The sequence below is a fragment of the Brienomyrus brachyistius genome, chromosome 15 (genome assembly GCF_023856365.1).
Source record: "Brienomyrus brachyistius isolate T26 chromosome 15, BBRACH_0.4, whole genome shotgun sequence".
NCBI lineage: Eukaryota > Metazoa > Chordata > Actinopteri > Osteoglossiformes > Mormyridae > Brienomyrus > Brienomyrus brachyistius.
Window position 1 is genome coordinate 2,741,587 of NC_064547.1, and position 11,844 is coordinate 2,753,430.

The following is an 11,844-nucleotide window of genomic DNA, read 5'->3' on the forward strand; positions in this document are numbered from 1 at the left end:
GCATTTCTCAACTTTGTCCATGAGATACGGGGCAAAGCAGCAGACTTTCACCCTCCTTTATGATGTACTGCATCAACGTCCACTGATAACTCACAGAATTGTGTAACTGGTGGCATTTCTGAGCACTTGAGTGGAATAAAAGCTTTGAGATTAGATCAGAGGTGCATGTCGTGGATGGAGTACATGACAGCCTGCGTGATGCAGTGTCTGTTTCTGTCCTTTTAGAAGCTGACAGCGTGTTCAGAGTCCATCACAGTATGATAAGTCAGGAAACACACATTGTCTTTGGGTGAGAAGGCAAAGGGAGTAACAAGGAGAGTTCAGTACTAAGACATTTAATTAGGCTTCTTATTGTGATACTGAAAGTCTTATTTCCAAAGCGAGTGCCTGTTTCTGCATACTGCAGGATTACAAATGATTACATTATATTGCTAGGTGCATACAAACATAAGGATCGTTTTGAAGGTGATCTGATTTCTTGAGTTTTTAAATCACTACAGATTCTGCCTGCGTAACGCAGATCTTTCAAAACTCCTTTGTTTGTTTCTTTAAAATAAAAGAATCTGCTTGTATGTACCTAGTTAGGCCTGAAATTTCATGCATTGCACAAAAACGGACACTTTCAATCAAAAATGCAGCTTTAATGTTTTTTTTTTATTAGAGTATGAATTAGTAGTTCAGCAGGTACAGTAATCTGCTAATGGGATATTTCCACATATTTCAGTTGTTGAATGACGATGAGTGTTGAGGCATTGAAAATAGTAACGTATTCGTCGTCTAAAATATCAAGAGTAATAGATTTATCAAACAGAAACCAATTAACAGAGAAGAGATGCAATAAAATTACCGTGAGCCCCATTACCTTGCTGCAGTACGGGGGCAGCAATTTAACGACTGTCACACATTGCAGTCGCTCTCGCGTGTCAGAAAACTTCATATAATTGCTAGTACAAAGTTAAAATAACCCACCATCACAATCAGACTCCAGTCGAGTGCGATCGATAAGGCATAATTCACCAGCTTCAATCCAAGGCTAAAAAGGGCTTTCAGCTTCTCTCCAGATACCTGATGTCTGTGTGACTGCTGATGCCTCAGTATTGTATACATTCATTGCATCATCATTGACATTGGCATTACCTTTGGAAATTAGACAGTCATTTGCAGGAAATGTTAGCTGGAAATCCGACCATGTTTGTGCAGAGGTGAGAGAAACCATGCAGTGCAAAAATAGTGCATAATCACTGAGGGTGCACTAGCTTTTCTGTTCGAGGGAGCATGTGCAGGCCACTGCATATACCCTGATATGGAAAGTGCCTTCAAGTAGTTTACAAGGAGTTCAGGCATAGCATATATGACTAAAGAAATACTACACAGGAAATGCTGTACAAAACAAAGCATTCTCACTGCTATGACAGTTGCCTTTGGCTATTGAAAATCCGAATATACAAAACATACATATTTGCCCTGGCATATACATCTGTTGTGGGAGTTATAACATTATGACTTGAGAAAGCGAAATCAGTATTTCATGTTAACGTATCAAGCAGTGACACCAAATTCAAAGCATTTGTAGCATTACAACAAGACTGCAAAAATCTATGCACGATAGGGCTTCCAGAAAATTTTGTGGCTGTGAGTGAGAGGCTGCATCTTACAGACCAAAGAAGATGAAGACCGATAGGAGAGCCGCTGGCACCAGAGAGGAGACCGACAGTGCTGCAGGGAAGACAAACACAGTCATGAGCGCCTTCATCTCAAAAGCTCCTATGATGATGATCATGGAGCATGATACAAACGGAGGATGTCATTCCTGGCCATCTGTGGAGGCTTGGTATAAGCTACTTAGGCTCTTGCCGTATGACAGCTAAATTAATTTCTTTTATAAGGAGATTATTCAATCAGAGATTTAAGGTAGCGATGGCTAAATGAAGCTTCGTGAACCATTTGCTGTATTTTTTGACTACTAGATGGTGCTCTTGGTTTGCTTTGGGCCATGCTTTGAGTCCTGTTTTTGAACAGAGAGCACCATCTAGTGGGGGCAGAAAATACAGCATGTGGTTCATGAAGCTTCATTTGGCCATCACTAGTTAGAGACTCCTAAACATGGGTCCATGGCATAGTGAAGATGACAGTGAGGGCTGCTGGCGCGCTCAAACCTGTGGCAGCGGAAGGGCACTCCAAAGCTCGTAGGGAGTCCAAGTAGGCCTGTCCCAGCCACTCCTCGTGGGTCTTCCTCTCCCCCACTCCAATTATTCTCACCGTGGAGTCCTTGAAGATGAGGTCACTGCCCGGGTAGTTGGAAGAGTCAAACATTTTGAAGCCAGTGCCTGTGTCGTCACCGTAGAATCCCTATTAAAGGAATAGCGGGATTAAAGTAATTAGGGTTTAAAGCTTTCATAAGAATCAATAATAAATGTCGGAACTGTTCGGAGTTCAGTTATGAAGATTGTACTGTACTTGGCATGATCTTTGTGATATAAAGTTTCATGAAATTAATTATTGTTATAGTTTAATGTAGTGATGACCAAATGAAGCGTATTGCTGTATTTTCTGACACCACTAGATGGTGATCTTTATTCAAAAAGGGCTCAATGCCTGCCCCAGTGCAAACCAAGAGCGCCATCTTGTGGGCTTAAAAAATACAGACAATGGTTCATGGACCTTCATTTGGTGATCACTAGATTAGATAGCAGCGTGAACAGGTGGCATGCAAGAAGTTCATTCTCCATTCTGGCCAGCGTTGTCTCACTTGGGCTTTATCAAGGAGGCCAAAGATGGCATGGACGTTTGTGTCAGGCCGAACCATCAGGGCATGGGAGGGAACCCGTGCCAGGTTGCAGTCGGCATAGCTGGCAACTTCTGCCCTTGCCCCATGGGGACAAAGTAACTGAAAGCTTCTTGACTGCAAATCTATGGCCCAAGGTTCTGTGGAGCTTCCTGAAAGAAGACAGAAATGGGAGGAAATGGGACATTATAGCAAATGCAGAGGGTGTAATGAACAATGAACCCATTCTGTGCCACAGTGAACCATACAAGATGTTCACGATAAAAGAATGAACAAATGAAAAACTGGTGACCAGAGGCATGTTACCATGGTCTGAGGGCCCCTTTTCTTGCAGAAGTTCGCTACAGACAGACATACTAGAGATGAAATGGTGTGTCTCAAACCGTGATACAGATATAATATCCACGCTCTGCGACCTCTTTGCTGGTTTAGCAATCTTACTGATGCCTCTTTGTCTAGTTAATATTTTATTTTAAAGTGACACAAAAAATAATATTAAAAGGCAAAATGAATCTATTGCCGGCAGATACACCTACCATCTGTGTTCTGGAAAACAGTGGAGTGCTTCACAAAGGCGACTTCTCCATCGTCTGCCACAAGGCACCTGCAAGGCAAGATGGGTCATCAAGGAACTAATGCAGTGATATCGTAAGGGTGTGAAATAAATGAGCCGTTTTCAGTGTTTTAATGATCAGCCAGTGTGTGTGTTTTGCTTGGCAGGGCTATCTGACACACGGCCTCACCTGAAGGCACCATTATACCCGTCGTACTGGTCCTTGTCTTGTACACATTTGTTCTGCCCATTGGAGTCCCCAATGCACTGTGAGCAGAGGTTACTGGGAAAGCCATCCCGATCTGCTCCCGGGACACAGCTGGCCTTGAAGAATCCCCCAGCAGCTGTAGAAAACAGGGGCACCCACCTCCATCTGTTAGCAGGAGAGACCAGCCCGCTCCCAGAGCCCGCCTCTCTGATTGGTCCCGGGCAGCGAGGGTGAGTGAGCTGATGACAGGCCGCTACCTTGTGCCTCCTGGCATGTCTGAGGCCTTATGAAACCTTGATCAATCAGGATTCCCATGGGAACGTTCCAGCCCGCGGTCCTCCCGTAGCCCGTGTGGCACGACGTCCTGCCCCGTAAGTCACCAAGGCTGTAAATATTCCTGTTGGATTTCTTGATGACTGCTACAGCGTAGTAAATGCTGCCATCGTCGCCACCTGGAAACATCCAGGCCAAGCAGCCGTTAGACTGTCCCTGATTTTAGCACTGTGCCACTGACATTTCAGCTGAGATGACCGGTTATGTTTTGATAATAATAATGGGTGCCTTAAAAAGTTGGTATGTTATCAGGACAGGTATTGCTGTGAACTCAAGCTGGTGACTAATTTTGTAATTATATAATTTTAATCTAATGATGATAGTTGTGGGACCAGTCAGCATCATCACCCAGCAGTCTTTAGTCTCCACAGAACACAGTGAAATAGGCCAAAATTTGTCCCGACAATCTGAATATTCAATAATAATGATGCTTTTTTAATCCCCAGGGGGATTTCTTACCTAGTCCATGATACACACAAGTAATAGTGAAGGATGGCTACCCACAGTGGCACCCATGGAGCTGGGGGGTGGTTAAGGACCTCGCTCAAGGGCCCGCAGAGATAACCAACCGGGCACAAGTGAGATTTGAACCAGCAATCTTCGGATTGTTAGCCCAGAGGATTAGCCTGCTGAGTTATACGCTGCCCTTTTTTTCACTGAAGAATTATGACAAAAGTAGAGAAACACCACATGAGGAAGAGAGGGATCCTGATTGGCCGAAACTGTACCTGTGTAGCTCTCGCCAGCTGCAGGAACCAACCCGTAAGTCTTCCCTGCCGTGTAGACGAAGCCACCATCCAGCGTAATGATGTCAGCCTCCTTATTCTGTGCCACAGAGAAGGAGGCTGTCAGACGAAGAGGAAAAGCCAGCAAGGCATCATACAGCAGTTCGAGTCCCTGCCACGGGTGCTTGTGTGATCTTGTGTTTCCACTGGGTATTCTGAGGTGAGAGAGATGGTGTCCTATACTGAATTGCTCCCTGCCTTGTTCCCATAGGCTCTGGATCCCCTATGATCCTGAATAACCTAAGTGGTGATGGATGGATGAATGGGCAACTATCCTGTGGTTCTATTGGTAGAAACTAGGGCAGCCATCTGAATGCCATCATCTCATGGGAAGAAAAGGTACAAAGGTACCCCAAGGTACAAACAGTAGTAATACCCTCAGATGTACAAAAATGCATCTCAACGTGTTTCTGTGCCTTAGAAAGTAAATTTATTTACTGCTAAAGAGTAAAACTGGGGATGTACCTTTATGATACAGCCCCAATCACAAGTAACTGCAACCTTTAAAGGTATGACAAGCTCCTCATTTTCCCAATGTGGGATTCGTCTCTTTGTCAGTCCACCTCTTACTCTCCATAGCTCACGGGGGGGATCACAGCGCAGGGTCATTCAGTTTGTAGCTCATTTGGCTGTTTTACCGAGGCCGGGTCTCGAACCAGCAACCTTCTGATCACAGGCACAGGTACTATTTGGTACTTTTTTACTGACCGAAACTAAAATATTAGCACTTTGAGTGGGGAAGGTGGTGAGGCTCTACCTGTATCTTCTGCATGCAGTCTTCCCGAGACCTCCCCGAAATGCACTGGATCAACGGGGTCAGTGACTTCATGTTGAATGCGGTGGCCATGTCCACGCATTTCTGCAGCTCACCATCGGATACCACACACCAGCGCAGGAATTGCGGCAGGTCTGTACACGCAGGTGCAGCAATGGTGCAATTAAGTTCAGCGGAATAACAAATGTGCTCCATTCAGCACCAGACCATAGATTTTTGCAGGCAAAAAGATTTTACCTGAGGCATGCAGAGAATGCTGATTGCTGCAGCTTTTCGACAAAATCAGATGTAACTTATTTTTAGTTAACAATTTGTTTGTTTGTTCTGGCTTCTTTTGTTTTTTTGTCTTTTATTTTAATGTAACTTTGGACCTTTGTAAAGGACTTTGAATCGCCATGCGTCAGAATAAACTTGCTTTGCTGATTAAAGGCAAGAACAGAAATGGCTATGAGAAACATGATTTTGGGCCAGTTGGATCGAAGCAACTAGAGGAGATGAAACCAAGACATTTCATTGGTTGGTCCCTCCTCCTCTACAATCTGATTGGTTATCTCTCTGAACCAATCAATTTTCATTCTGCCCTAAGAACATTTTTGTGTAAGTAAAATTCCCAATCCCGTTTACAGGACAAATACCAGCCACAGGCTTTGGCGAGAAGCAGACGTCCAGATATACTGCACCAGCTTCTGCCCAATCTTTTTGTGGCTGGAACAAACTGCCCTCTTCAGTCCAGGACTCCTGAGAGGGGAGTTAGAGGAGATGCAGGTACCTGAGGCTTTGCAGTCCATTGCTTTAAGAGCGTTGTAGTAGCGCAGTCCCATCCAGGACCTATAGTCTTCGTTTTCAGCTGTGATAAAGTTTGTTGAATTGTCACTGAACATCAGGTCTGTGCCTCCGTAGGACTGAGATGAAAACATGTTGAAGTGTTTCTGCAGGAAACAACCAAGGCAGGGAATAATCACGTGAGCTTTTGTGGCTAATGCTAACAAGCGTTTATTTTGTGTAATTCAGTTTTCCCATGCAAAAGAAAAGAAAGTTGGATAGGGTAACTATGGCAATTGTTTCCAGGCCACAGTCTGCCAGTTTCCTCAGTTGATGAAGCGCAGCTGGTCCTGATAAGATTAATGAGGATATGAGAGATAAATGGGGCCGGCTGGGCCCAGGAAGTCAGGGCTTCAGCTTGGAAATGAAATGGAAGAAGGCAGAAGAGCAGCTTAAGGGCGGATTGAGAAACATGCTGGAAAATGAGGGGGAGCTGTGATGTTTGGTCGCTCTAATTGGATTTATTTTATTCTTGTGTTGTAGGTGTATAATTGTGGTAATTTCCAGTCTTCTAGGGGAAAATAGTGAAGATTTGTTTTTATGAATTAAGCCTTTCTGCTTTGAAACCCTTATTTTGAGTAATTTGTATTCTACCCGCAAGACGGAACCTGCCACAGATCTCTGTAATATATTGTATTTGTATTTGTGGACAGAGTCTTTTGCATGACAGTATCATGGGGTACTTTGTGGCACAAAGTTATCAAGGCACATGTGATGGGAGAGCATATATGAACACATGGCAAATCATCTCACAATCCCACACAGCACGTCCATGTGGGAATCCTTACTTGAATTCTGCTTGTAAAAAGTCATTTTAATTTTCTTGCTAAGCATTTCACCCGTCCCTTGCTGAAGGGGACCCTTGGACGGTGACTGTCACCGAGCAGAAAAACCACTTTGGCCGGCCATGCTCTCGTGCAGCCAGCTTGCGGACTCACTGTTCCTTGTCGGAGCATGTCGAAAAGCAGCGCGCTGGGAATTTCAGGGCGGACCAGGACGCCACGCCACGGCACCCGCACGAGGTTGCACCTCCTGAATTCCTTCACCCCGGCCCGCCTCCCATCTGGACACAGCAGTTCAAAGTCCTCCGACGTCAGATTCTGGGCCCACGGGTTGGGATTCTTCCCTAAAGCAAAGCCAGTAAAGCCACTGGTTACACACGGTCGCTACGGAAGAGGAGGGCGAAGGCAGATCTGTGTAGAGGGGACAGGCTCACCATCAGTGTTGTCCATGACCGTGGTGTGTTTGACAAAGGCGACATCACCGGCGTCTTCGGCCAGACACCTATGGAAGGTACAATCCCATAAAAGAAGAAGCGCTATATTGGCCAAGTAGGTTTGTACGTTATGCTGGACACGCACCTTCCATTGGACAAACTCAGTGCCGTCTTGAAAGAATTTTGCACAAACGCAATATGGAGATTATGCAGAATAATATTTGGTAAGGAAATAAAACGTAAGAGAATGAGGAAAAACCTGAGCTAGAAGCCGCTCGATGCACGACATCCCGATTTTCCCAATTTTGTTGACCAGACAGATCAGACTCGAAATTAAGCTTCAGAGATGTTGAACCCAGAAATGTTCCACTCTGCAATCAGATACTGACAGGATCCTTCGGAAAAGCACCTTGAACTTTACATGTTACTAATGACCACGAAATGGATAGTCATAAAAAGTGTCTTCATTTCTGGCTTTGGTTTGCATTTAAATATGGTAAAATTCGAAATCTGTTAGAAAAGTTGATGTTGATGAAGAAGAGCGATGGAAGGGGCTTCTTCATAAACGAAAGCGATGCTCTCCATTTCAGTGATGACCGCGAAAAGTTGGAGGATTACCTGAAAGCACCTTCGTATGAGAAGTATCTCTCCTGGCTGCTGTTTGCGCACTTGCCCTGTCCTGCCTCATCACCGATACACAGCTCACACAGGGCAGGTGGGTCCCCAGCCTCGTTAGCGCCTGGAATACAGCTGGCCGAGAAAAAATCTGCCACACCTTCAGGAGATGGAAATTAACAGGGCTGCTCATTACTCACAAGCATTCATCTGCCCGTCGGACTAACCGCAGATGTTAAGTATTCACAGTATGTATAAACATCGTCATTGCCTCACAATTTCCAATCCAAATTACATTCCTCACATATTTTCACGAGACACTATTTTGAGCTTATCACAAAAGCTTTTAAGGATGCCAATTTACATTGTGAATATTTTTAAAGCCTTTATTTACATAAGTAATATTTTACACAAATGCACAACTTTGATTTGAGTGCAGAAGCTTCTGTTAATGTACGCATTAAATATACGCGTGCAAACGAGAAGCCTGGTCTCATGTGACTGGTTGCCAGGGTAACAGACGGCACCTTGTGAGATGTTACAGCCCATGACAGACATTCTGCCGCTGTCGATGAGGGAGCCGAGGGCCATGTCCCAGCCGGTGGTGCGCCGCTTCCCTGTGTGACAGGATCTCCTGCCCTTGAGGCTATTCATGCTGATTGCTTTGTTGCTTTTTTTCACGACTGCCACTGCATAGTAGGTTGTTCCCTCCCCTGCAAGGGGACCGGAGGCATGACATAGATGGCTGCTCCTGAGGTAGCTAAGAAGCTCACCTGCACTACTGCTCAGCTCCGTAAATAACACCACAACCTGACCGCATAACACCTTCACTAGGGATGTAAAATTTGCAAGGTTTTGGAGACGTTTATCTCGCGTTGTCATTGCATGCTATTCAGTACATTTCTGGAGCTTCGGAATTATTCACATATGTGAAATATAATGAAGATATTTTCCAAGATATGAAACATTTCAACTTGTAAGAAAGGAAGAAAAGTATAGTATATAACTATGCAGTGACGTCCAGTGATTATAACACGGGGTTTTTATATTCCCCTTGCGACATTCGCACGACACTGTAAAATGTGTCATATGTCAAATGTGTCATAAAATCCATATGTGAAAATCCACAGTGTGGATCAGAGAAATGTATGGACATCCAAACCTGGCCAGCAACGGATACTGTAGCTGTGTGCTCAGGTTCAAAACTATGCACGATATTTGCTTAATTTCAACACTGTGAAACAAACTGGGAGAAGTTTAATCTTAATAAGCAGATGCTATAAATTGACAATGTGGTTAATTGTTTTGCTAATGCACTGAGTTTGTAAAACATATAGAATATAAAACAAATATTACGAAATGGGTTCACTGATGGAAGAGCAATTTAATGCAGGAACAATTTTACGATAAAAACATGAATCATTACCATCTCTTTGCGACTCTCCGGCAGCAATTTTGAAGGCCGACTGCTTCCCAATGGAATAAATTTCTTTCGCTTTTAAGGAAAAGGCATCAGCTTCGTTTTTCTATATTGAAAGTATAAGTGCGTTTTGGGACAAAAACAGAGTTTTATGCTGAATGTTAAGAACAAACGATCCACTTTTTAACACAAAGGACGCTGACGATATTACGATGTAGAAATGAATGATTGCAAAAAATATAGCTTAAACAAATGCTTATTAACAAACTCGATCCTTAAAATAACCTCCAACCCTACCAAAAAGTTGTCAGGGTATTATAATCAACAACCAATGTTATCATATTGCACTGGATTGTACTTTCAGTGTTTTTATATTTTGTGCATGACACATTTACGGTATGATCAAATAAGCCCACATTTGGTATATGCTCTTAGTTTTGAACAGTATATTATTTTATACTATGGTACTTTGTTCTGGTGTTTTCGTCATTTCAAATTAAGACAATTTAACGTGAAGAGTTTTATTGCGGGATTTTTGAACATGTGTTTTGATAAAAATGTTTCCTTCGATTGTTGCCATTGAAACACTTATTTTGCTAAGTGGTTAATTGGTTTCGCGCATGCGGCTATTAAACAGTTACAGCGTTTTCTTCACTAAACCAAAGCAGATGCATTTCATTCATGGTACATTAAATGTAATTACGATGTCTAATTGAAATGTGTCATTACGATACTATGGTAAACATTACGTAAAATATTACTAAAAGTAAGCCTATAATACCATAGTACAGTATATTTAAAATCGTGTTATTACTGGGGTACAACGCAAAAAGTTTAACGGATTATCACTGCATTTTAAATCAGATGCATTGTAATACTTTGTAGAATGCCGTGGTATATAGGCGGCCAAATGACAGCGGTTGTGGAACTATACTGCGCTGGTACTTTGATTAAGGGCCGAATGGCCTCCTCCGTTTGTAAATTTCTTATGTTTTTATGGTAATACTGTAGTAGTATCTTGTAAGGGACGTTATGTTTACAAAAAAATTGTTTATTGTTATGACTGAAAAATAAATCATAAGGATTTTAAAGATGTGAAAAATGGAGGAAAAATGTTCAATTAAACCAAAATAATATTAACATCAATTTTTTTAACATAACGCATGTTTTCCAACTCAACCACAGCATCTAGGCTATATATGTATTTAGGTAAATATATGGTGATTTAGACAAAAACGCCGTTGTCCGAAGTGTCGCTCCACTGGAATTATTCCTGCTCATTATGGTGGACTGGAGTATGATGAAGGCGGCCGCCCCCTCGGCGGTGGAAAGTTACCGTGAGTTTGCGCGCACATTCCTCCGCTGAACTGCCGAGGACGCACCGCAGCGACGGACTGATGGACGCGCCGCGGAAGGCATTCGCCATATCCTCACACTTATTCATTTCTTGTGGGGAAACTGTGCACCATCTCACACTGCTCTGGCCGCAAACTAATTACAGAAGCATTTGCAAATGTATCAAATCCCACCGCACACCCAATAAAGTGATGATTAAGAAAACCTAACAGTACACAATACCCTTTGTCAACATTTCAGTTTTCTTTGTTGTAGTAGGTCTAAATAAGTTCTGATGTAATACATTAAATATATAAAATTATATTCAAATATTTTATTTTGAAAGACATGATCACATATCACAAGTTTGTGCAAAATGAGACATGCTTTAAAATAAACGCTTATGTGGATGAACTCACCGCTTTGTAGGATCAGAGCCCCACTGAGCAGAATCCACGCGTCCATGCTTACAGCGGGGCAAAGGCGCGCGCCACCCTGCCACCTTTCCATTTATACAAACGCGACACCGTCAGCTGTAAAGTCAAGTTCAAGCACAAGGCGCAATTTCAGCATAGTGGCGCAACAAACATCGCGGATATTAGTTTTACGGCGCAACTGTGTTTCTTGTCGCCCTCTGAAGAAGTTTACTGCAACTCTGTCCCCTCACCTGACTATGAGACTCAGCCCTGGCCCTCATCCAGAGCCTTTACACAGAGGTCTTTCATGCCTATTGAACAGACCCCACCTTACTAAATACTCAGAGCGGGACTTTTCCATTTCTGTCCTACTACGCAACCACCCGAAAATGGGAAAGGAAGCCGTTTAAGTCTCCTACGGACTCCTCATTTGCTGGAATTACTGATCTATAAAGGGGGTCATTTATTCAACAATATAGGATGGTTTCCTTAGTCTTATTTAGTGATACGTAGGATGTTGATGTTTGTTCAGTTTATAACTAATTCTATAACAACACTAGACAGTAGGCAGTGCTTCATTC

The 11,844-nt window shown here is 43.1% G+C and overlaps 1 protein-coding gene across 1 annotated transcript; it reads right to left on the bottom strand.

The window, feature by feature from the left end:
* Positions 1-620: 620 nt before the first annotated feature.
* meltf (melanotransferrin) lies at positions 621-11,527 on the bottom strand. Its single transcript, XM_048977554.1, has 16 exons — positions 11,267-11,527; positions 10,849-11,003; positions 9,519-9,618; positions 8,620-8,805; positions 8,096-8,252; positions 7,478-7,545; positions 7,200-7,387; positions 6,209-6,368; positions 5,422-5,573; positions 4,608-4,704; positions 3,804-3,998; positions 3,529-3,682; positions 3,322-3,389; positions 2,750-2,937; positions 2,157-2,349; positions 621-1,716 (listed from the first exon to the last, which is right to left on the bottom strand). Exons 1-16 carry the CDS (start codon positions 11,355-11,357, stop codon positions 1,652-1,654), a joined length of 2,217 nt encoding a protein of 738 aa, XP_048833511.1. The 5' UTR covers positions 11,358-11,527; the 3' UTR covers positions 621-1,651.
* Positions 11,528-11,844: the final 317 nt, after the last annotated feature.